This window comes from Xiphophorus hellerii, chromosome 4, assembly GCF_003331165.1.
Source record: "Xiphophorus hellerii strain 12219 chromosome 4, Xiphophorus_hellerii-4.1, whole genome shotgun sequence".
Taxonomy (NCBI): Eukaryota; Metazoa; Chordata; class Actinopteri; order Cyprinodontiformes; family Poeciliidae; genus Xiphophorus; species Xiphophorus hellerii.
In genome coordinates this window covers 26,287,079-26,313,987 of record NC_045675.1, presented here as the reverse complement: position 1 = coordinate 26,313,987, position 26,909 = coordinate 26,287,079, and the positions used below count along the sequence as shown (strand labels likewise).

At 38.4% G+C, this 26,909-nt stretch overlaps 1 protein-coding gene across 4 annotated transcripts in view; it reads right to left on the bottom strand.

Moving 5' to 3' along the window:
* myo9aa (myosin IXAa) overlaps positions 1-26,909 on the bottom strand; it is a 118,649-nt gene that overhangs the window by 26,616 nt on the left and 65,124 nt on the right. For 3 of the 4 annotated variants that reach the window (XM_032560207.1, XM_032560211.1, XM_032560208.1), the window contains 12 exons: positions 24,459-24,556; positions 24,229-24,355; positions 22,898-22,987; positions 19,641-19,757; positions 19,339-19,473; positions 12,868-12,989; positions 10,988-11,129; positions 10,676-10,871; positions 7,541-7,660; positions 5,132-5,207; positions 560-700; positions 23-62 (listed from right to left, as the gene is read on the bottom strand). In XM_032560207.1, coding sequence (XP_032416098.1) covers positions 23-62; positions 560-700; positions 5,132-5,207; positions 7,541-7,660; positions 10,676-10,871; positions 10,988-11,129; positions 12,868-12,989; positions 19,339-19,473; positions 19,641-19,757; positions 22,898-22,987; positions 24,229-24,355; positions 24,459-24,556 — 1,404 coding nt within the window. The remainder of the gene's footprint in view (positions 1-22; positions 63-559; positions 701-5,131; positions 5,208-7,540; positions 7,661-10,675; positions 10,872-10,987; positions 11,130-12,867; positions 12,990-19,338; positions 19,474-19,640; positions 19,758-22,897; positions 22,988-24,228; positions 24,356-24,458; positions 24,557-26,909) is intronic. The other variant, XM_032560209.1, reaches the window with a different exon arrangement.

Here is a 26,909-nt window from a genome sequence, read left to right as displayed (position 1 = left end):
GTTACAGTAAGACAGCTCATACCTTCGGAAGAACTGGTTTCGACTTGTAGTTTTTGTTCCTCCTGTTTACATATATAAAATCAAAACAAAACAGAAATTAACCAATGGCTTTTTTTCCCCTCCAAACATCGAGTAGCAATAAATCACTTCCGGAAATTTTTTCTGAATGGGTCACAGAAGAAGTGGGACTTTAATTTTTCCACTGGAGAGGAAATATTCCTTCGGAGGGTCAGGCGCAGAGCAGCGCAGACTGAGCTGGCGGGAATGTCGGGATCAGTGACGGAGCCTCCAGCTGGGCGGAAAAGGGATCTCAGGAGGTCTGTCAGGTTTCCAGACATCTCTAAGCTACTTCTTTACATTTCTGATCACAATATTTGGATTTCTCTAACTAGATAAAGTTCATCTGGAATCAAAAACACGTCCTCCGGTGCATCTTTAAACTGCATTCAACAGCTAACCGGGTTGCAGTTTAACAAGCACATGGGACATCAAGAGAGCAGAAATCTGCCTCACTGAGGTGAATGCTGAACGTTTTATTGTGCGTGTTGCAGGTACTGACATCAGGATGTCGTGCGCTCTCTCCAGGAGTTTACTGCTGGCCGAGTTGACAAAGATGCCGTCTTCTTCTGTGTTGGAGCCGCCGGAAGACAGGTGGCTCTGCCGACCGACGCGGCCGTTCCAGCCGAGGTCCGGAGAACTCCTTCAGGACACATGAACAGGAGCAGGATTAGGGTTGGAACGAGCTTTTAACCACTAGTAGTAATTATTTGGGCGGGGCGGTCACGCTTAAAAATAAAGAATTATTTTTCAAATTTGATCCCATTTCAATAATTTATTTTTCTCGCCTTCTTTTCTAAAGAAGAAATTACAATTGACAGAAAACATTTTCTGTCAGATGTATGACAGATTAGGGTGTGGCTACAAGAATTTTGGTTTAATAATGAGAACATCGTGATAATTTTAGCAATTTTACAAGAACGTCTTAAAAATTATGAGAAAAAAAGTTGTTTTAATACAGAAAAAAATGCCTGGACAGCTACTTTTCTGTTATTTATTCTCGTGTCATTTCAGCTTTATTGTCACACTGATTCATACTCTTATTACTACGACTGTACTCTTGACGTCCTTGTCCTAATATTCAGTTGTAGAGCTGTCCTAAATTGAAAGTTCAAATAAATAGAAGGTGTAAAACATGCTTGTCAAATAAAACGGTGGACTTTATGCCTGCTGACATCACTCTGAAATATGGAAACCCAAGGAGTCTATTGATGAAGAAAAAAAAAAATCCAGATTTGATTGCTTACTTGACAAATTAGATTTTTCCCCCAGCTCTACTAGTTTTTATATCATTAATAAAATTATTTAAACATATTTTTCTATTAAACAGAAACAGCCAAGTCACAATTTATTATATTAATTCCATCCTTTTTAGTTGCGGTATGCACTGTATTTTCACAAACTTTGTCCTTTTTAGGGTTGAATTTCTTTGAATCAGTTTTCATGTCTAGTGCAGACAATAACTTTTCAAATCCACTTTAAATGAACTTACCTTCATGAAAGACTGAGGAACACTTAAAAAGTAAATTAAGAAAAGGCTGAAAACATATTTTCCCAGTGATACAATTTCAATACTGTAGCTAAATCTAATTGTGGATGGTTGTTCAGCTCACCAATTAGCTCAGTTTTACCACTTGGCTTGTTACTCTTATAAATTAAGGCATTACTGTCAATTGGGGCTCTGTAAATTTTTCTGGACTCATTTATTCCAACACTGTGGTTGTGTAAATGACCCACTTCCCTGAAAACACATTCGTAAAGAGGCGGTTGCACACCCTGGATAGGACTCCAAGTCCGTCACGAGGGCTAATGCAGAAACAGAATCTTGCAAAAGATCCAATTTATAGTCACCAGTTGCCACAATAGGAATGTTTGTGGACAGTGGGAGGAAGCTCAGGCACACAGAGAACAACGCAGATACCCGGTGAGAACATGGGAAGTTCACACAGGAAAGAAATCGGTAACCATCTAGTGCATCTTAATGATGCTTTCTCTCCTGGAGACTCGAGGTGTTAAAACACGACACATAGATTGTGTGTCATGGATCCAAAGATGCTTTTCCATACTCTACTTTCTTCCATACTTATTGAGACCTGGAAATTAATTTAATCCAATTCTGCTATTTTCTGAACCGTGTAGGAACAATGATAAATGCAAGGAAAAGGAGCGTCTTTAAAATACTTCTAGTGCTGATGCTACACATTAGCTGCATTTCCCGCCATGAAATGATGCAAATAACATTAAAACTGTGTTTCCTTTGCAGATGACTGCTATCCATGTGCTAATGTTCACACCTACGTAAATACCTCTATATAAACAACCTCAATAAATTTGGGGGGATTTTTTTAGGGGGGATTCAGCAGTTTCTAGAGTTACGTTTGGTCTTAATAGGCATGACTGTCATATGTCAGTGCCAACTCTGACTAAATACTAGGCTGTGTCAGAGTGCAGCCCTGAAAACAACTATGATCAGCTGTAGAGTTTCTGCATGTAACTTTACAATGTATTGTATGTTTATATTACCAAGTCATATTTTATGGACTTAAACTAGGACAAATTTTTGTCTACCGTCTCTTGCAGGTTGAAGAAATATTTTAGCAAGTTGGAGGAAAGTAAACAAACAAACAAACAAAAAAAGACTTTCCTACTTTATGACTTGGAACAAAGAGAAAACGGGGGCTGCAGCAATTGACGATAATTTCGGTGCAGCTGAGCAGTTTATTTAGTTTCCATTTTCCTCCTTTGTAGATTTACAAGAATTCCACCAGCGGAGTTTCGGTGCAGGCCGCACACAAGCATAACGCACAAACAGCAGCGGCAACATGTGTGTGGAAACTTATACCGCGTGGTATTAAAGGACGGTTGACTTGATTTCCAAAAATAATATGAGGGGAGTCAGGAGGAGTGGAAACGTTTCAATAGCAGATAAAATAAAAATGGTAAAGCTGTTTTTGTAGCTTTAGACGGGACCAACCTGGAAGACATGAAAGGATTTCACCTGCTGAGTGTTTCATACTAAAAAAGCTCATTGAAAACATTGGATGGGGTGATAGAGAGATTTTGTAATCTTTGCAATCGAAAGAGCTATTTTGCCCTCAGTCCAACTGAATCAAACTTGTTCATGGTTACAAATATTACATGATCTTTTGCTCATAAGTTTTGATAAACATCTACTACAGAAAATGTGTTGATGAACAATCATTTTATTTCTATTTTTAGACTTTAAAACAAAGACGCAATGTTTCTGCAATAAAGTGGGTGGATACATTTTCTTCTACTATATTTGTAGCAAATACAATAAAAAAATGCATTATTTGGTTCAATATTACTCGAGTTCAATCAAGTAAACAGCTTATTAGTGCGTCTCAGCTGAACACAGTGGAATGCAGACAAGGTCATTCAGCCTTTAGATTCAGATTTGAAGATGTAAATAATGAGTTGTATGGAGTAGTTTAATCTGGGATGAAGTGCTGCTCATGCTTCATTTATACTCTACATTCTCAGTTTCATATGACCAAGCAGGTTTACAGTACAATGACTTAAATTCCTGTATATTATTGGAAACATAGTTGAAAACCCAATAAAGATAATTAAAGTCGGAAAAAAACCCGACTTTAATTACAGAACAAGATGCAGAAACATCCAGTAAAAAAAGTTAATTTCCTTTCTGATTTACTTCCAGGTTTATGTTCCTTTCTTTCGTAATCTTTCAGAAAACTTGTCGATGTCCAAATCAGGCGGTAAATCTCAAACTCTAGGATCCGAAATATCTACTTAAACACAACTCTTCTGTTTGCATCTGGCCTACCATACAAAGAAGAATTTTTTCCCCCAGTTGATCATCGATCTCAGTAAACGGTGACGCTACAATATACCTTTTGTACCGACTGTTTATCTCCAGAGCCTCTGTGAGAGTCCCATAAAGTAGTGCACTGTCTGCCGTTGCGTCCAGCTGACACACTCGGATATTTATCTCTCCCTGGATGATCTTCTGCAACGCATAGCTCTGACTTTACATCATGAAGGAAGCAGCTGGACTGGGTTTAGAGCTCTGTGAGTCTGCGGATGATGAGTGTGTGAGGATGGAGACAGAAGGAGGCCAAGGGTCAGGCGTTGCATTAAGGGCGGGGGTTAACGGATTCGCTCCTGTGTAACAAAAGCCGTCTTTCGGGAGAGCCTCGGCTTTGCAAGTCATGGTCGTTGCTTGTTGACCTCACCATCAACAGATAATTAGAGGAAGTGGAGCTAAATGAGAGCATCGCTAAGACTGACGACACATTAGTCGTTTTTTTTTTTTAAAGATATCAAGTATGTACTGGGCAATAGATGTTTGTAAGAGAAAGTGCAGGTTGCTTTATCAGTCTCTGATCTTCCTCATAACAATACCTCATATTTTCTCTATGTTGTTAAGTCAGGTGACTTTGCTGGCAAATCCAAACAGTAATACCAGGTTCAATAAACCAGGTACTGGAACTTTTGGCATTCTGGGCTAGAGCTATGCCTTATTTTATTTTATCCTTCTATACAGTTGGATAAACAACCAGATTCTTTAGCAATAACATTTTGTGGCTTATGATCCTGCTGGACATCTATACCAGTCAGCAGTCTTCTCCATGATTGTGTAGGTGAATACATGACATTTATGGGTATAAAATCCTATTTTATTGTCTTGTAATATTCTACTCATTTACAAAAACCCATCAAAATTAACTAAAATTTATACAAACAAGTTTCATCATGATCATGAATCATTGATATTAATTAATGTGATGATTTTTTTCCTCTCTTTTTTTAATATTGCCTCTTCAAAAGAGGATTAAAAGTTAATAAAAACAACAATCTATGCATTTAACTTTACTGCAGAAGTTATTAGCCTGTTTTAAGTGGAGAAATTTCTGCTTTTAAATAAAACCACAGATTTAACAATGTACAGTTTCAAAAGCCCCTAATATTTTCCATCATTCCTTTCCTGTGGTTTACACTCCTTTAACAAGACGCCAGAGACAGTTTGGGAATGTTTCCACGCAAAAGTCCCACTCGCGGTCTGACCCAATACCGGCGGACGCGCACTTACCGTGGCGATTTCTCTGCGATGGCGTTGCTTCCCTGAATGTCTGACAAAGGCGTCCGTGGCGTCTTTCTGGTTATCCCTGATTCACAAACAAACAGGCATCAGAGAATGCAATAAAAATAAAAAATAAAAAAATACTAAGAACAGAAGACAAAACAAGACAAACAGTCACACAACACCAACAAAAAAACACACTTCTGACACCATGTGCCACTCTGGTGTTATTACAGTGAGAGTTTTGTGCCTTTTTTTATGAGCCATACAGTCTAATGGGGATGATTTGGTATAAAAGGTTAACAGCGATGTGAACTTGTTAGTGCTGAAATATGGAAGATGATACTGAAGAGTTATTTCAAATTAGTCTGGATTTTACACTTGCTTATTAATCCGATTAGTCATTTCAAATAGGGACACATTGGGATTGCACTTTAATTACCCAAGAGAAGCTAAAATCTAAGTGTGGTGGCAGAGTGATCTAACTGATGCATTTCTTTCTGAAGTCGTGCTGAAGAATCACAGATATCTACAAGGGTTAGCCTACTCAGAAAGCAAACTGGGACTGAACATAATACCATTCTCTGTTTCATCATCACTTTGCACAACTTTCTCACTCTCATCTGGAGCTGCAAAGGTAGCACAGAACAAAACAAAAAAAGACACAAAAAGAAACAAAACATGAGTGTGACTAAGAGTTTATGGAGGCCCGAGACGTCCATGAGGTCGGCTGTGTGTCCACCACCATGTGAGCGAGTTAGTCACTTCGTCCGCCACCAACGCCGTCACCGACACAGGGTTTGTTAGTGACATCTGACGTGAGGTGTAGGTGAAGTAGCGACTACACCAACAGGCTGTAAGGTAAGCTACACCGCTGAGAAGGACACCACCCAGAGTAGTTTCTGCCCCAGACAGCGCACTGCAACCATGCATTCCCACCACCACAGGACTCATGAGCGTGTGACAGGAGTGTCAGGATGGCTGTAGCATGCTACTGAACAACATGCAGGAGGGAGATGGAGGGATCAGAGACCAAGCATCTAGTCTATAATAGTAGCTGCAAAAATCACAATAAATAAAAAACAACAACAAAAAAAAAAACATAGCACAGTGCCTTGAAAAATATTCACTCTCATTTTTCTCCCCACATTTTATCAGGGTACAGTAGCAAACTTAACTATGTTTTAATGAGATTTTATGTGACAGACAAATAATTACTGGATAATTGTAAAGTGGAAAAGAAATTTTAAAAAGATCCAGCACAACCAGTTGCCTTCAAAATCCAGTCTGTTCAGTCCACTATCTGAAAATGACAGTGTTGCAAACCTACCACAACAAGGCCACCAGCACCAAGAATGCAGAAGGAGCAACAATGGAACGGCTTAGATCACATGTGTCAAACTCACGGTTCAGGGGCCAAATCTGGCCCACCACAGCTGTTGATGTGGCCCACATAAACAGAACCTTTAAAGGGGCAGCATTATGTGTTTTCCAGCCACACAGAAACATTTTATAGCACAATCAAGTAACTATGTTACCTTCAGTTGTTATAATGTTGTATATATCAAATATGACTTAAAAGAAATTTGACTTTGTAAATTGATGCCTTGAAATTGGGCCTCTGTCTCTTTAAGAAAGTACTGTTCTTTCCAAAACTCTGCCTTCAGGAAGTCATTGCATCACTCTATTAACCCCTTAACAACGTTTTTAATCGGCATTTCATTGAGAAGTAGCATGTATAATGAGCTCAGCACCAGGTGTTTGCTAATTGTTGCTGCTAGTCTGAAGGAGCCAACCAGCAAGTCTCTAAAATCAAAGCAGTTTCTATCTTTATGCTAAAAAATTATGTCAAAGATGTTCAATATCATTTCATTTTCAGAAGTATCAATTGAATAGAGAGAGCGCTAGTTAGTAATATTTAACAGTTTAAAGTTTGTTTTTTTTACAATGATTTATGTCAACTGGGTCTTTAAGGAAAAATAAATGAGATTGATATCCCTGGTTTAGATAAAAGAATATTCATATCTAGACTTCAAACTAATCGGATCTCTGACACAAGTCTTGTTCTGATGTCCAGATTTTCCAAAAAGAATGGGAGAAATGACAGTGTCAAGATTTGCAAAGTAGGCAGTATATAATACAAAAGGTTAGCAAAAACTTACCCATTTCACTCCACCACACAATTATGCACAACTCTGTGTTGGTCTATCACATAAAACCTCATTAATATGTTTTGTAGCTGCTGGTTGTAAAGTGGCAAAATGTGAAAAGGCACTGCACATGTTCTTAAGAAACAGTTACCGAAGTCTTTTGTCTTAATGTGGCTACAGTAGAAGCTGATGATGTTGGTCGCTCTCATCCCTACAGTTCCCCTAACATGAAAGTTAGGAAGGGTTACTGTTGTCTTGGCAGCCTTACTGTACTTCTCCTCTTTGCATCTCTGCAGGATCTCTAAGCTTCTCTGATGCACAGGGTGCTGCAGAAAGCTAAAACTATCCATTTTTTTCAATACTGCAGAGGGAGCAGCGTCATCATGCCCTTGGAGAAGCAAAACAAAAAGGAAAGAAGGAAGAAAAACAAAACATAAGGGCAGAGGAGGGAGAAAGGGAGAGAGAGAAATTAAGAGATTAGACAGTGTAGAAGTGGAGGATTTCAGGAAATGCAGTTTTCTACTTGAACAAGACATCTGAAGAGAAGACGGTAAACATTTCAAAACGACACTATGAGGTTCGATTCTGTGGGTTTCTGTGTGAGATCATGGCCAAAGTTTTTTTTTTTCTTTTTTTGCAGTGTTGCAAATGATATTTCAAAAATCAGCAGTTTCAATTTACACCGTTTTAAAATAGTCAGTGAGAGGTTTAGATATTGTCAAGAAGCTTGAGGCTTCCAAAGAGCTCTGCCTCCTTTTTAAAGATGTGTCTTACCACCAGTGCAGAACTCGCTTAACACGGGCAGCAGGTGAGTGTGGATGGATCCGCACACACTCTGTTCAAGATAAAGATCTGGGGAAAATACTCATCAAAACTAAAATGATGGAGAATAAAGCACGCCTGCAAAGATATTTTCTGTTTGGAACAGCTGGAAAATCCTTTGTTAATCAACAGAAGTGGATTTTTCTACCCAGAAACATTGCCATTAATAGATTTGACCGACGTGTCCTCTAGGAACGTCTACAAAACTAAAAAAAAAAAAAAAAAGCACAAATGACAACTAAATGCACTGCAAAAACACAAAATCTTACCAAGTATTTTTGTTCTGGTTTCTAGTAGAAGACAAAACTAGCTCATAACTAGCTTTTTCCGCATAATATAGGAGCTTGTTTTAAGTCAAGTATTCCTTAATATCCATAAAAAATGTACTAGTTCCACTGGCATATTATTTCACTTGTAACATGGGAAAAATGTCATTATAAATGAAAACATTCTGCCAGTGGAACTACCACGTTTTAAAATTAATATTAAGACTGTTGACTTAAAACAAGCTCCTACATATTGCTGAAAAGTTACTCAGTTAGTTTTGACTTACTATTTTCACTAGAAACTAGACAAAAAATACTTTGCAAGACTTTTTTTATGCAGTCATTCAAAGACCAAAACTCTTAGGTTTAACCTGTCTTAAGAAACGATCAAAAAAGATGTTGAACATATTGAAAATCTATCGACATTTCTAAAACAAATAGAAGTAAACACACTATGATCAAGTCCAACCACCAAAAAAAAAAATCTACAATCAGACAGAATTTGGCAAACAGGTCGATGTCCAAAGCGAACTGCAGAAATTTTAAAGAGGAATGCCGGCAGAGTCCATATCAGCTCTAGTCTAAACAAATGCATTTTCTAATTTGATGCGTTTGAAGCTTGTGGTGCGTTTTAATTTCTCATTAGCATATAACAGTAACACTTTGAAATCATCTCAATAAACAGCATTTGCGTCACTGTCAAAAACATTTGGCCACGATTATACGAGCTCAGCCCATACAGTACCTCCTCCATGCATCGTCTTCTACGGTTTTTTCTTCCGTTCTGCACATCTAGTCTCTTTAGACAAGATGGTGGTGAGTGAACACAAATCAGTTCACTAGGATTTAGTCAAGAGCATCTTTGTGCTGTTGCAGAGATTTTTCTGAATACATTTAACAGATACCACTGGGTGAGTTAGTTTAGGGATTTCTACTGGTTCTAAAAGTCTATTCAAACATCCACAATGAAAGTGAAGAAAGAGCTAGAAAGGGAGCAGCAATGCTTACAGTAACAATCTGATACTGAAATCTATGGCATTGTAAGAGTGAACTCTAAAGAGAGAAAAATGCATTCACAGAGAGAGGAAGCTGAGAGGGACAAAGAGCTAAACTACTGTAAATACATAACAAAACTACAAGCACTATTAACACAACAATGCAGAATGATGACAATAGATACAAAATGTGGTGAGAAAAACTGAACTGCAGATCATCATTTTCTCTTTGTATTTAGTGATTAAACTTTATTTTACCTGAACTCTCTGAGTTAGTTTCTGATGTAAAGATGAAACAACATTTTAAAAAGGTAGAATTTCAACTTTTAGATTTCATTCTGTTCCTGTATTATCTTTTTAAAGAGACTCTAAAGAAAGACCCACAGTCACAGTTTTTCCACGGTTGTGTGGGCAGCACAATGCAGTGCTGTCCCTCCCACACGTGTTGCTACGCACTGGTAACTACCTGGTAGAGAAAACGCTAGCACACAAACAAGTTCGCTCATTAATAGCTGCGTCTCCATTACATATGTGTGAAAAATTTTTCTCAGTATTCCACAAATGTTGAAAAAACTAATGTAGCAATTGTGGGGTATTTATTAAATGATAAATGCAAAGAAATAAGTTTGTTCACATGATAAAAAATTTAAAACACGATGTGCCATCGCCCTCCTTCCACTTTCTGTCATCTTTTCCGACAGCAGTTATATCCAGTTATTGATCACGACTCATGTGAAGCTAAATTAGAGTTTACATTGCAGTTCTGTGAAATACACTAATTTCAATTTAGTCAAAAAACCACCTCATCCTTTCCATTAATGTAATTTTTTTTTGTAATTTCAATTTGCACAATTATATGGTCAATGGAAACTCAGTTTTACAAGCAGAATATCTGTTCAGCTGCAGGCTGCAGGCTAGCCTGACTGGTTACCCAGCTGGTATTAGCTTGATGTACTTGTCTTATTCTATCAAGAGCAAAGCAGCAGAAGTCGTACAAAATTCTGCACTTGAAAACCACGACTAACTTCGATAACTGCTTATCTTAAATTTTTGCTTCAAAAATAACATGTTTTTAATTGCAGTGTTACATTTTGTCAGCAGTTGAAACAATTATTTACCTTTTCAATAAGTAACTAACCTGATAGGAAGATATTTTAACTCGACGTTAAAATGCTAGGGCCTGAATACTTGCTTTAGAAAATAGTCTCTTTCTCTTTGTATATTACCACAAAAAACATCAACTTACTTTTTCTACTTGCTCATCAACACTTGACACGTCTTAAAGGAGATACAAAAGTTGCTATGGATGCACTCTCTCACCAGTCTTCTTGTGCGTGTGCCTCTTCCCGGCCTCTCTAAAAGCCACCAGGGCCCTGAAGTACGCCCGGAGCACCGCCCAGCGGAAAGTGGCCGACGGGTCGATGCCGATCAGGCTGCCGATGAACGCGTTCTTGCTGCTCTTTAACAGAGCTACGATGTCTGGTCGCATGTGGTCCGTGTTCTTCTCCCTAAAATCCTGCGTTGTAGTGACAGAGACATAAAAATGACGACATGTCCCTTTATCTGGATATAAACATCTTCTACTGAGCACAAGACGATGGCTCTTAAACCTCGGTGAAAACTCCTGCTGACCTTAACGCCGTACTTGACCTTGCCAGCATAGTGCCTGATGATGAAGGCGGGCTCCATGACGGCAGAAAACTCGATGTAGCTGTTCCCTTCATGCTGCCGCTTGAACTTATCCAACAGCGTCTGATTGGTTGCTTGAGGGAAGCTGGAATTAGGAACAGAGGCGAGCGCTTTGAAGAACAATAGATGTTGCATCTGCTTTTAATGCCGAAGAAGAAAAGAAATAAGAAATCCGCCAGGGAATCAGTACCCTGATGCACTTGTTTAAAGCTGTCACTTGCGTCATGAATCCTGCGTCATTAATCACACTTAAAAAAGAAACAAAAACGTTTGACGGTTTTTTTTATCTCTGCTCCGAACATGATGAATTTATGAAGTCCAGAATAAATGAAGGAGATCGTGGCACACGTCATCTGATCTGCAGCCCGTTAGGAGATGCTCAGCGCCAACGCAGGAAGACGTGAAGCTGCTTTTTCACGAGCTGACACACTGTTCTGAGGCCAGCCATGGTTGTTGAGCTCCGCTCATATGTTCTCCATTACTTCTGAGGTGCTGGGCTTCACCTTAACCATTTGTTTTCCTTGAGTTTTGAAGAGACTGGTTTTAAAAGCTGTTTCTTATAAAATCACCTCGACAACAAGTAGCTGAGAATTTAAGCTCAGAACGGAGCAGAAAAGTTTACTATGTGTAATTCTTGGCTGGGCATCGTGTACTGATGCCCATTAAGGCTCATCTATTTAAACTAATTTAAAGTCAACTATCTGCCTTCTGCTTGAGGTTGGGGGGGGGGGGGGGGGGGGGGGGGGGGGGTTTAAATAGGGAAATAAATAATTCTTTGGAGAAGAAAACTGAAAAGAAAGTTGTGCAAAACCCATAAAATAAGCTGTTCAAACAGACCTAATAAAACGACGACAGATTGATCTATTTTTTTACTGAGCTCAAAGAGTTATAAAATCTTCAGAAGGCATCTTCCTTAAGGCAGATTTCAGGTCAGATTTCTTTCTGTACCATTAATAGTAACGGACAGTGAATCTATTAAGAATGAAAAGAAAAAAAAAAGACATCAGGCGCTCACAGGAAGAAGACGGAGGAAGAATGAGACACCAGGGGTTCTGGAACGGGGTGAAACCTGAGCTACAAAAACAAGACAGCTGAAAGGCTCCGTGCTTTCCAGCTCTTCCATGTGGGAAAACTCTGCTTCAGTGTCCGAAAGGAGAAGAAAGGCGAATTAAAGGAGGAAATATTGTTCCTAAATTAGCCGCAAAACAGCCGTGAACTTCAAAGTATCAGATGTACTTTTTTCCCTGCTATGATGAAATCAATTGAACAAAAAACAGGAGTTATGATCAAATCAAGACACACTCCAGAAACCTTTGATTCATAGCATTAATATGATGGGATGCGACAGAAAGGTCACCCGCATAGATTACTGTTGATTTGAAGTTTCAGGCTGCCTGAGGAATAAAACCTCCTCTTATCTGTGCATATCTAGATTTGTCTTCATGTTTCTTCTGGTTCATACCGTCCTCATGGCGGTTTTGTCTGGCTTAATCAAACGGCCTCTTTAAGATGTCTTATCGTCACTTGATTTAATTTTAATACGAAAACCGTGGCGAGAAGCAACAGTGCGAGGATACACAAATCCTGGGCCAGCGTTTTAGGTTTTACAGCTGATGGGAGTTTCAGGGTTTTTAGCATGAAGACAGAACGGAGGTCTCAGTTGGAATGAAACCAGAAACTCTGCTGTCGTGTCAGCATGTCTGCCAGGTTTGCTTCAGCCAGCCAAACGCACTGGATGAACTTTTTCACAGAGAAACAAAAGGAAAAGAGAGAGAGAGAGTTTCTGAAGCAATGAAACAGCGATACTACTGTAGACGACTCACTTGCATTCTTCGTCCAGCAGGTGGAACAGCGCTGTGGGCTTCTTGCTGATCAGGCTGATGCAGCCCGTATTGTCGATGTAATCGATGTTCCTCCAGCTGATGCCCTCTGCTCTGTACTCCTCCTGCAGGGTCACATAAAGACAAAAAGAAAGCCAAGCGTCAACGCTACCTGACCTTTAGCCGTTTGGTTTGATAAGTTGTGTTGTTAGGTGGGATTGGGTTCAGATCCTACTTTAGGTTATTTTCAAATATCGGTAAATCTGAGCACACATGAGGGGCACATCAGGGCTCCACTCTTTGGAAACTTTTATTCATCATCTACATGATTATCTTAGTTCAGATTGTGGAGTTCTATGATATTAAGGGGTCTGCATACAATATGCTGATGACATACAACTTTATATTGATGGGATGGGAAAGAAATTCCTCCAACTCTGTGTTTTTGGCTTTAATAAGCAAGGCAAGAAGTCAACACTCATCTAAACAGTATACGGCAAAAAATAGGTGTCAGCATGGACCTCAATTAAAAAACAAAAACAAATAAAGTCTCTAAATCAGCATACAACCACCTTAAAAGATTAAAAGAAAAATAAACAGTTTTCTATTAAAACAAGACAAAACACTGATGCATGTTTACGCTTTAAATTGGCTTTGTTAGTGTAATAAAATCTATATACTTCTCTAGGGAAAAACATAATCTAACAACTTATTTAAAATTCTGCTGCCAAAGTCTCAACAAACAGCAAGAAGATAAATCATCTGGCTCCCAGTATGTAAAATCTTGTTGATGGTCTAGTAACTTTTTTAAAATTTATTTATTTTGAACATGATAGTAGTATAGAATCACACACACAAACAAGGAAAAGACAAATGTTTTTGTACTACAATAATCTTAAAATGCTCGAAAAGAAGTAGGGAGAAGTAAAGATGATCAAATAATGAGCCATTATTTGATTAAATCTGCATTTTAGTGTTTCCTTCCATTTATTTGATGCTTTCATGCATTTTAAAGTGTATTTGGATTATTTCATGTTTTGGTGTTTTTAAAGCGTCTTTTCTCTGTTCCTTTGTTTTCCCGTAAAGTACTCCAACTTACCCCATGCTTCAGCTATCAGAGAATATTCATTTACCTCACGAGAGTATCAGTTATTTACACGTCAAGTTTATAATTTACCAATTAAAGCAATATTCACAGGCTTTGTCTGATCTCTCTATGCTTTCTTATTCGGAGAAACAACGTCTTCCCCAGTTTCATGTCTTCCTGGGAAAGACATTTATCCAACGAAGACCTTAATCCAGGGGAGGTTTAATAAAATGACTGTATTTTTTTTTCTCTTGCTTCTCTTGTTCCTGCCCTGGAGTCAGGAAGCAAAAAAAAAAAAAAAACTAATTGAGTGTAAGGAATTGTTTATTCCGTCTGTGTGCAGGAGCGTGAAGTTCACAGGGGAAAAATATGCAACAACAAAACTTTAACTTCAATGTGCTGCAAAATAAAACAGTGGAAATTAGATCCACGAGTTTTAATATGAACATAATGATGTCAAGTAGTTAATGGAGCAATATCTCGGTATTTTGTCTGCTTTTCACAAAAATAAATGAATAAAATGAAAAATAAATAAGTCAAATAAGTCATTTTTTAATTTTTCAATTTTAAAAGAATGTCTGGCTTAAAAGATAGCACTTTATTAATTTCATAAAGTAGATCTAAAGACATGCACTGTGAGTACAATATCCTGGACCATACACTCCTCCTCCTTCAGCTGAGTAATTACCCAAAGAAGTTGAGTCAGCTCCCTTCTGACTCACAAAACGAATATTATCTGCTCCATATACTTTCAACCATGCACCGTTATACTGAATGAGGAACAGGTGTTTGCTAGAATGTTTCAGATTTTTACTATAGAAATGACCCATTTTTGAGGTTTTTTTTACTGCCTTAAATGTGTTTAATGAAACAACAGCAGCATTTATGCTTCTCTATTGATGGCCAGCATCAACATACAGTAAATGTGAAACCTTCAGCTCCTCTGACTCGATACTTCGTGTTGTAATCTGATGTTTTGGAGAGATTAATTTACCCCAGTTTTACACACTTGTTTCGAATTTTCTTTGAAAAATAACCAAATCTGGATAGCTTATATCTATGAATATTGGTTTTCTAGCCTGGCTGAATATTCTGAAATGAATTTAGGTCTGGACTTTGACTGGGCCATCCTAACGCAGTTACAGATTGATCTACACTATTTCATTGCACTTATGGTTATGGTTGTTCACTAGAAAGTGATCTTCCACTTTAACTCTTCCACATCCTTTAATAGTTAGAGTATTGCAATGTACTCAGCTGCATCCATCTTGACAACAATGTATGTCAGTAAGACTTCATATGTATGCAATACAACTACAAACTCAAGGGTTTGTCACAGCGAGGGTGACAAAAGATATAATTTGGAAGAAATTCAGCCTAGTTTTACCAAAGTTACACAGTCCCTGTTTCTCAAGGGAGCAATGACGTTCACAAAATCATCTGTAGTGATGAACTTAATCTTCAAGATGATTCAGAGCAACAAAATAATATCCAGAAGGATATTTATAAAAGAAGGCGTGATGGAAAATTCAGAGAAGTCTGTAAAAGCTCTCAAATCCCAAAATTTGATGAACAAGTCGGGTGTTAGTCTTTATAAAAAGTGTTATATCACCAACAAAAGATCTCGAGTTACAACCTTTTTACTCTGGCATTTGAGTGCATGTGCATGCAAGCACAAATGTGTCCATATATGTGTGTAGTCGTGTTGGGGTGTGTGTGTGTGTGTGTGTGTGTACAAAAGTATGCATGCGAGTGTTACGTTGGTAGTGGGGGCTTCAAATTTTTGATGGTGTAGGAAATGGGGGCTCTCAGGTTGGGAGCCACTGCTCTAAAGGATATGCTTTTTAGCTGCACCAGAGTGACTCAGAGGTCGACAGATGAATGGAAACACTGTAACTGTAGAGGAGGGTGTGAAGCAGGCCTCATTGGAAACATGAAGCAAAGCAGCTTTTGGACGTTTTATCTCGGCTGAATCACTACCAGAGACTGACTCAGTGGAGCTCATTGATTTTTCCACTCTAATAAAGCTCTTTTGCACTCGCCGGCTAGTGAAGGTCTGTTTTCCCCTCTGCTGGCCTGTTTTTTTCATTCAATTATAACCGGACGTTATGTCACAAGCAGATGCAATTTGGTATCAGAACCAGCTGTGATATTAAATCAAAAAGTTTACATTGAAGTCTAAGGACAAAGAAATACAATACAGAGTCACTGCTATAGTATTACACTGGCATAGCATTGACTGTGGAGCAAACACTACACTAAAAGTCAAAATCCGCGCTGTAACATTTGCACTTTAACTTAGCAAATGGTGCAGCCCAGGACCAAATACTTCTAAATTGAATTGCTAATGTATATTTTTATGTATTTATTTTTCAAGAATTTATATTGCTTAAGGTTACATTTTATTAATATTTAACAAATTGGATGGAGTAGCTTGTCAACACTGTAACAAGCTACTCCCCTTGGCAATCAATAAAGTATATTCTATTCTAATCTAACCCAGTAATTATAATTTAAGTCATTCAAAATAAAAAATAAAAAATATATATATATATATACTGTATATATCTCACTGGGGCTCAGAATTAAATTTTCTAAAATCAGATCTTAAAACTTTCTGAAAGACAGTTTTCACACATCTTGATGTACAGCAGCAAAAACAAAAAAAACAAAAAACGATCGTATTATAAAAATGGTTTCCCTCATGATAATTTCCGATTAGCCGAGGCAATTTATTCCAAGTACAACACAAGCTAAATATTGTCGATATTGAGCAAACTAAGGCACCAAAAGAGTTTGTAATTTGAATGCTTTACACTGAGAATATTGAAATCTGGAGTTAGCGTTTCATACGCTTATGGAAGCTGGTTGGTAGTGGGGGGCGTGTCTAGAGCAGACATCAAAGTTGTGGCACGCAAAGCAAAGCCGTCTCCAAAGCAAAGAGTCAAGTGATAAGTTGTCGGGCAGTAACTGGAGCCAGACAGTCAGTCAAAGCAGTACATAAAAGTCAGCACTTAGAGGATGACTTATAGATGTGTATTACAGCTTTATCAGCCCTTGATGGACTTTTCTGCGTAGGCTAGCAGGAGGCCAAGCGGTTAGGTTGTGCAGTTACATGTGGGGTAAACAAATGTTACTGTCAGTACTAATGAGAAGATGCCCTCATTGGTTCCGTGATATCTGTGCGTGCCATCAGGACATAGATAGGAAACTTTCCTGTAATCATGCCAGTCACACACAGTCTGCCAGAGGAAAAGATGGATGTACTTGGAGTGGCACCATAACTGAAATGACTGGACTGGTGACGCACAATGATGTATTCTGTCCAGCAATGACTGTTTATCCATCTGGACCTGCCAAAGCAGAGAACCAATCCTACCAATGCTTAAAAGACACAAACTGACTTTTGCTTCTGACCTCATGGTGTGGGGAGTCGAAGGGTGTTGACTTCTTACTCTGGGACAGTCTTTCAGCTAGAAAACACATGGCTTGTGTGCCTACATCCTGCCAGTGCCTGTTGATCTACTGGGAGTTTTATAAATGTCTCTGGTTTACAGAGAATGGTTAAAAAATGAGAGAGCAAACCGATGTAGCCAGGAAAAGCTACACTGATGAAAATGTGTTGTTGATGCCAAAGGGCAGCCTTGATCAGCCAATCAACCACTCATAGCAATCAAGGTAGGCAGTATACCCTTTTTGCAAACACAACACATTAGTTAAACTTGAAACACGGCGGCAGAACAGTCAACTACAGTCCGCACATGCTCACCAACACTGGACAATAACAGATTGAGAAAACATTGCCATTTATATGGCACTCATTTATGTGGTAAAATCAGAATTGGGTTGAACTATATGAAAGTATGGTTCCATCATATTGTGCATCAAACGTTCAGGCAGGTATTGGTGGTGGATATTTTCATGGCACAATTTTGACCATTAGTACCAACTGAGATTCATAAAGCGCTAAAACTTACCTTAGTGTTGTTGCTGACCATGCTAACAGGGTACCAATCTTCTACTACCAGCAGTATAATGCACCCTGTCAAAAGGCATAATACGAAACCTGGTTTGTGAACCCATCAATGACCTCACTGTACTCCAATGTCATATCGGATCTTAATCAAGAAGATTTTGGGATGTGGTGGAACATGAGATTTGCATCATGGGTTTGTATAGATGACAAACCTCCAGAAAGTGTGCAATGCCATGATGTTAGTATGGACCAGAACCTCTGAGTAATGTTTCTGACACCTCACTGAACCCATGCCACAAAGGTTGGATTTTGTGGAGGCAAAATGGGGTTTAATCAGGTCGTATCAAGTGTACTTAACAAGATAAAGAGTAAAAGAGTAGGAATGCTGAATGGGTATCAACAACAACAAAAAAATATCAAAATTTAATTTCAAAAAACAACAAAAATATCATCATGTGAATTTTCTCTAAACAATATATATATATATATATATATATATATATATAATTTGTACATTTGGCAGAGTTTACACAGATTTCTGCTAAACACAGGAAGCAGAAATCTTAGTCTCAACATATCTCAATTTGAACTGAACAATGCTACAGATAAAGACTCTTGCTCTCTTTTTTTCAATCAATCTTTAATAAAAAGATAAAAAACAAAATGTTTGGCGAGTCATTTTTTAACCTATCGGTCCGATGAGCAGATCTGAACTGACATTAAAAAGTACTATTTATTTCAATATTGTTGCTGTCTGTGTTTCTGAATTGGTTGGCCGTGTGACAATGATAATGATGAAGTGCAGGCTTAGCTAAAGCAGAGAAGTGTCAGCGTTAATGTTAATTTATGTAAATAATGGCTATCGGCATGACAGCAATCTCAATATCGTCGCACATTTTTATTTCTGTGAGTCGCTACATTTTACATATACAGCAGTAACTGGAGCAGCTTGTTGTTTGACTAAACTGTGTAATTCTGCATCTGCTGACAGGCTTTAAAAAGGGGCCCAGGGAACCAAACATGTCCAGGCAGGCCGCTGATTCTAAGTAAACACAATGTAAACCTGTAGGCAAATCTTAAGTCATGCCTTTAAAAGGCCTTTGAAGTAAATCAGATCACTTAGGAGGGCTTGTATCTTCAGCTGGGTAGTCACAGGGGACATAGTCATAGCTTTTCTACACGGTTGCACAATGCAATGACAAGAACCTCCATTGTCAAAAATTTCACAGAAACGGCCTCTGGCATCAGTGCAAGCAAGTTACTTTTAGAATGTTGTTGAAATAATCGTTGTGTAATGAAACTGTAAATCACTTCAGGTCCTGTTACGACAGATAAACAGATCCTCTGAACTATTTACATTTTTAGTAGGAACACCTTCTTCTGATTAAGGAAAAAAAAAAACATAACCTACCTGTTCAAGCTTAAAGATGTGCTGGTTGAAGTAATGCTGAAGACGCTCGTTGGCAAAGTTGATGCAGAACTGCTCGAAGCTGTTGTTCTCGTAGTCCTCGAAACCGAAGATGTCGAGAACACCAATGGACAAGATCTGAAGTACAGAAAGAAGAGAAAGAAATGACCAAAATGGACATTTTCCATTTGGAATGTGCTGAAATCTGGGACAAAAAGTAGCAATTTTATAAAATGTAAATTTTCTTTGTTTATAAAAAAAAATAAATTGAAATTCGAATCGCGAGGGCTTCAGTTTCATTTTACCTTGGTGGTCTCCTCCAGGTCTTTATTGTTCAGCAGAGCGTGGTTGATCCTGAAGACAATCCAGTCAAACAGAGCACTGTACAGAGACTTGGCCATCGAGTCTCGCACCGTACCAGCCTGAGAGGAGGAGGAACGCAGTGCAACACTCAGCTAGAGTCTGCTGAAAAATGCACAGAGCCATCTAATCTATTATTGCCGTGCTCATTTTTAAAGAGTATTTGATATTTTAAGAATGTATGGGTTTCTTGTGATGCCTAAAGAGGAGAGAAGTAAGAGGAAGTGGCAAACGGAAGGTTTTTTTTAATTTTACAAAACTGAGAAAATAGGTTAACTATGGTTTAAATATGAAAAATTATCAGACTTCTAAATACTGAGATAATAATTACACGGCACTAAAAATATGCATCTCCCTTCAACTTTTTTCAGAAACTTAAATGCATTTATTTAGGCTTTATCTGGAAACCAACAACAAAGTAGTAAAGCACATAAAGCAAAGTTAATTTATAGAGCAATATCCAAAGCTTTTCTTAAAACTCCCTGCAGTCCATTATTTAAAGTACTAAACACTAAGTCTTACATTTCCAATCAAACTATTAGCTCCTCGTCACATTCGTCACCTGGTAAAGATCAGATCCGATAATAGAATAGAATAGAATAGAATAGATAGCATTTATTGTCATTGAACAGAATTCAACGAAATTTCCATTGCAGATAAGTGTCTCTTTATACTTGATTTTATTGTTAGTGTATTCAGATAATAACAATCACCTTCTCCTGCTTCACGCAGAACGAGCTAACCTTTCTGACATTTAGATTTCAAAAATGGTACCAAGAATATTTTTAAATCAGTGTAGGAAACAAAAATATTTTTGTTTCCCCAAACTGAAACTCTTTTCGCCTTATGTTATTATCTTTTGAGAGATTCTGACCTTATTTCCTTCTTCTAAGTCCAAATAAAATGTTTTAAAATCTAAATCTGCTGAAGGTATGAATTATTTTGGTTATTAATTCAGTATTTATAACCTCCATTCACAGGCTGAAAAAATTCCTCAAACAGCAGAGTAAATCTGAAGGGATTTAGAGTGAATCTATTGTTTGCATCAAAACCACATTTGTCGATGCAATGGCAGAATTTAGCTTCCTGTAGATTTTGATTTACTGCTGGTACTGTTCAAATTTCCCCTCTGGGGGTGAGGGGGATGCATAAAAAGTTAATGGTTGCTTTTTTTGTCTTTAGACATACATGTGGTTAATCTTTTAAAATGCTTGGTGACCCTTTTTTTGCAAGGCTAAGTTTAAAAATCGAGAAGCAAATTGTAATGGGGCTCCCAGTTTTTGCGTTTTAACGTAGGAGTCGAAATTTAAGACACCGTCCCAGAGTCACCCCTCGAGTTCACTCCAAGACACATCTGTGTTAGACATTAGAGCTCAGCAATCTGTATCTGACTTTGTGGCAGCTTTTTTATTCAACAGTCATAAAATATGCTGAAAAATGGGACCAGAATATTGAGAATAAAAGTGATTTATATGACAGGGTAAAATATAAAATTCAGACAAAGCGGACTTTGAAGAGATTTTTTTGTTTTATTTTATTTTTAAATGTTACATTTCTGCTTTAAAAATCAAGCTTTTGAACTTTCACCTGACAATAAATCCCTTCAACATAGTCATGTCATGTCTCCAGTTGCTCAATATGGATTTATGACAATGTATAATATATTCCAAAAACTATAAACGGCAGAAAGGAGAAAACGCACTGATAGTGGGAACTTGGCCCAGATGAGAACAGTGCAGACTTTCTGCCATGCTGCATTGTGTCACAGCAGAAAGTCCCACAAACACTACAATGCACTCTGATTATTCTTCTGTAATCGTGATAACAGCTGCATTGTCATTTTATTGAAACAGTGTGATTCAATAAAATGAATCACACTGTTGTCAAATATTCTGGGAAGATTTGACCTTCCTGTAACACCGAGTACAAACCGCAGAGCAGCTTCCTCACAGCAAAACCTCCCTTCCTCGAAATAATTAACCCGACTGTTTATTTAGCACGCTCACACCAAATATGTCTTCACTACGCCAGGAAAGATATTACCTTTCTGCTTTAGTGATCTGAGAGCTTTTCATTACTGGAAGGAAGGATGATGTAAAGCATTCACGATCGAGACCAAAATGGAGAGAACATACGAGTTGACGTCTTTTAAGTTTTGTTTTGCATTATTGCAGTCAAAGGGGAATGAGGCTGTCGGAGCAATATTTACACAAAGACCACCCAGTGAGCTCCCATAGCAGTCACTGTTTGTTCATTTAGAACGACGCCTAAATATCCAGCATGTCATTACGAGCTTTGGTGGGAATATTTAACACAACATTGGATTTCTCGGATGCCGAGACGCAGTAAGGAAGAAAAATTATGTCTATATCGTTGCAAATATTGAGAGGAAAGTTGAAATAGTTGCTAGAATCTGTCATTTCTGATGCCTTTAATCTGTAGACCGTGATGTGTGTTTATTTTTAGAGCGTAGATCTCAATGAAAAGTATGTATTCCCTTCTCCCTGAGCATGCTGAAAGACTTTGTGATGTGATGATGATGATATGTGTGTGTGTGTGGCTGCAGACTGAGGGAGCCAGCAGGAGGAGATCCGGTGCTGGTGCACCCTGTCCTGTAAACACGGCCGGGTCAAGTTCAAAAAGACCCGCAGCTACGATGAGAGGGCCGACCAGCTCCCTTTAGTAGAACAAGAAGTCACTCAGATGCACAACTGAGCGAGCAGCTTTGTCTCTGTATGCTAAACCAGTCACAAAATGGGTTACACTGTACTAACTTTGCAGTAAGTATCCAAGTTTGATGATGTAACAACTCGTTTGCAAGGTGAAATTAATCTAATATCTTCAGCATTTTGTACTTTCTCAGCCCAAAAGTTGTGAGGGAACTAATTTCTGCCTGACGACAGCCGTCAGAAATAAAAAAGTAAAGAATGATGGCCAATATTTCACCCGTCTAAAAATAAGTGTTGATATAAACAGGAAGAAGGGTTTCTAAGACATTTCAGGAGATGATTTGAAGACCTAGCTTCCCTCTAAGGTCCTCTGAAGACTTCAGTTCGCACATGACCAATCACAGCTCTACAGCATAGCACCGATATTTTCATACTGACCCAGAAATCTGCTAAGCTTGAAACAAAAATGTCCAGGACATTTATTCACAATCTATTAGGTGTTTGGGGAAACTGGAAAGTAGCTGCAATCTCACCTCAGCCAGCTTGTAGGGAACAATCAGCTTCTCTCCCACTGTCACCGTCTTCCTTGTTGTCAGAGCTTCGAACAGCATCTCCTCTTTGACCTGGTGGCAACACAGACAATGGATCAAAATCGTGACTTTCCTGCTACTTTCTATTAGGTTTGCCCTAATTGTAGTTTTTTTTTAATTTTATTTTGTCAGAGAAGTCGCTAAATATAGTGACAAAGTCGCTAAGTTGGCAACAGTGGGGTGACTTGGTAACCATTCCCATAGTGAAACACCGAGCGATGTTAGAAAAAGAACCATGTACATGCAGACATGACCTGGCGGGAGGGTCTGAGAGTCACGTCTCTCTCATGGCAGAGCAATCGTGGAGAGTGGCTGACTTTCAGATCTTTGTGGAGATAGATAAAATCTATTTCATATGCAGGTAACGGCCAATCGGCAATCTCCCAAAATTAAGAAAATTGGGGATGACTTTTTACTCTATCCATCCTGTATCCATTTATCAATCCAGCTGTGCATACAGTTGTTTTTAAATCCATAAGTTTGTCTATTATGTATACATCCATTCTTATTTAGACCTACTAATTAATTAATTTGTCAGCCAATACATCAGTTTGTTTGACCATCACCCATCTCTTTGAGCATGTACTTAAAATTCACTATTTGTACATTTTGGATTTAAATTTTTTCTAAAAACAGCTCAAGTGCTTGAAGAAAGAAAAAAAAAAAGTCAAATCATTTTTGACAGTAAGTTTAAGTTTTTTGGTGTCTGGAAAATGAGTCATTTAAAAATGTTTCCAAATGATAAGTCACAATAAGCAGGCACTGCTCCACCATAGCAACCTCAGCAAAGCCCAGTCCATCACCTAGCAACGCAATCGGAAATCAAGCCCATTTGGTCAGCTGGTTTTACTGCTGTATGCGCTATATAATGGCTGCTGGAAAAAGCAAGTGTTTTGTCTTTGACTTACCATCCAGAAAACACTTGGTTGTGCAGGAGGCTCTACCTCTGGTTTACAAAGATGTACTGTTGTGCAATTGTGCATCTGTTTGCAGCCATTTTCATGTGTGAGTGTAAAGGATGAGTGGGAGGTAGGATTTAAAGTGACAAGAGGACCTAAAACAGCTCATTCTGAAAGGAGCTCAAAATAGGCAGAACTGACCAAACTAACATCTCATCATCTAAGAATGATTTTGTGCAAAAAATGTAACGAGTATATTTTGTATAGACCTATCCTAATCTGTTCAAGGAAGTAAAGCAGGTAATCCTTAACAAAAGCAGTGAGGATTTAAAGTTAGTTTCAGGTAAGAAGTAAAGTAAAACTTCTCTGCCGTACCTCCAGCAGCTCCGAGACAACAGGCAGCACCTCAGGGTTACAGATGTCGATGGAGTCGTCCCTGTAGGTCTTCCTCTTGTAGCGAATGTTTCCCAGGTGAAGGATGGCCGACAGCAGAGAAAAGATCCTGTTTCACACATCGTGGACAAACGGAAAACAATTTAACCCCGGTAAGAAAGCGTTAGGATAGGAAAGCCCCAACTGAACGGCGGTTTTCCTCCGTCACTCACTGTTTGCGCGTGGCGGGGAGAAAGCCCACCATCTCCATGGCCAGCTGGAGCCTCTCAAAGTCATGCTTCAGGTCCTCTCCTTCGACGGTGAAGCAGTCCTACAAGAAACAGAGCCTGGCTGTTATCAGCCCCTACATCCACTGGGAGCCATCAGGGCAAATTACTGTGAGCTCACTGAAGCCTGCTGACGTCCACTCGGCCTCAACGTGTCTTAGCATTCATCAAACTTATCGCAAAAAGAGGCTTTTAATAGATCTTTGAAATTTACTTTGTAACTGGGACAGAAAGAGCCAGGTTGCCTGAAGGAGTCAAAATAAGTGACTCATGCCAGAGCAGGCTATGATTAGGACTCTCTGGGTCAAACCAGCACTCCCGCCTGATGTGCAGAGTGACTTGTGTGCACATGGAGTTGAAAATCTGGCCTGGCTTCCTCCTTAAAACGAGTCCACAGAAATTTGGCGAGTCGTCAAGAGAGCTGAGAGGGGACGTGATTTATGGCTTTGTTTGTGTTTAAGTGATGTATGACAAACTAAAATAGCAGGAAGGAGAAACGAGAGGCGTTTGTCTTTAGACAACAGCAGCAACGTGTGGAAAAAGCTGCAGATTTAAGGTCATGATTGGACGTAGCCGATGCTAAATTAGCACCGTACAGCACTTACACTAGAATCATGTAGTCACTGCAATTATGGAAAAAAAGAATCTGTCATTATAATACTGCTAACATAGAATGCTTAGCAGTCAAAAATAGCTCAAGCAAGATGAAATTGTGGCTGAATCTGGGTTTGTTTGTTTATGAGCGGAGGATAAGCTAACCACAAAGTTAGCATAGCTTCACAAATTCATCATAATTTAAAATCTTTAACTGCAGCAATGATCACAAACCGTCACTCTCTAATTTCAATCAATCAGAGCAGAAACTCCGCCTGACATTACCGCAGAAAGAAACCACCTCTAAACTCTTTGTTGTTTCTTTTAACTGAGTCAGACTTCCTTCTGATCCTTTAGAAGCGTTGTTGATCAGAAGTTCTCCAGATTTCCTGAAGGTCTGAAAGACTTTTTGGGGGGGGGGGGGGGGGGGGGGGGATTTTGCACGACTTCACATCTTCTCCTCACTCATCTTTTGCCCATTCCAGCATTTTGTGGGACATGTGGTAGAACAAAATGAAGTAAAAAAAAAAAGTGGAGAACAAATTAGGTAGTTCTACAGCGGATGATTGGAAAGCTGTGTCTTTAGCAAATAGTAAAGATTAATCATTTAGTTGATTAACTATCAGCATATTGGTGTTATTAAACCATTTAAAATTTGCCAAGGCGTGCTATCTTTGATATTTTTTTTACTGATTTAACTAAAATATGTTGGAACAGATTGTTTAGTTGTGGAACAGATGTTTTAAAATCAGGTTGTGTTAACACAACATGGTTTGTTACAGGAGATTAGGAGTCTGTAGATAACTCCTAAGTTACATTTAAATCCTCGCTTTAGCTAGGATTACTATGAAAACTATTATTTTTCATACCATTGTACCCGAGTATTGGGTATAATTTCTCGCTGTAGTTCAGCATCAAGCTATGACTCTCGTATGACTTCATTTTATTCTATATTATTAAATATCTCCCAGTAGTAGATATTATTCGCTGGCTCAACGTCACATTTCCTTGAAGCAAATTCAGTAGAGAAAATTACTCTAAATGATTGGTTGTCGGATACAAAAGGGTTAATGGCTCAAAACTGCAAAAGTACAAAATGGCAAAAGATTATTTCAATTACAAAAATAAAAAAATTCTGAAATCTTCTTGACTTTATAATAATTTCAGGCACTGGACTGAAACAGCCTGAAGAATTATTAATCAAGACATAAAAAGAAATATTGTTGTTTCCCCGACACTCTTCTAAAGTTTTACATCTTTACTTAAATTTTTCATAATGTGAAATAAATATCACACAAGGACATTTATAATAAGACGGTGCACTTTAGCAATATTTTAAAGTGGAAAACGAGAATGGGGAAAAACCAGAAAGGAGAAAACACAAATACCAAATACACAACCAATTACAAGCAATCGTTTTTGATCACCAACCTTCACCAATTCAACATTTCCACAGTGAGTGTTAATTCACTCAGGTCTAAAAACTGAACAGATATGGGTCATTTTACCAGGGTCATGTTTCAAAAAGTTATGTTTTCAAAACTGCTAAAACGTTTAATCACTTTGCTTTTGAGATTTTAAAGCCCCTTTCACGCAAGTTTTGTCTGGCTGCACGGTGCATAATGCTGCACACTTTGGGTCAGCTGGCTGAAAGATGGACAAACTGGTTGTTCCATAATCATAAAAAAGAACAATGTTTTAAAATATTTCTGGGTGCATAAAACAGTCAGTAATGAGTACATGGGTGGATTAAATATTGCTCTGTTTACAGTGGAAATGCTGGATTGGGAATAATCAAAATCA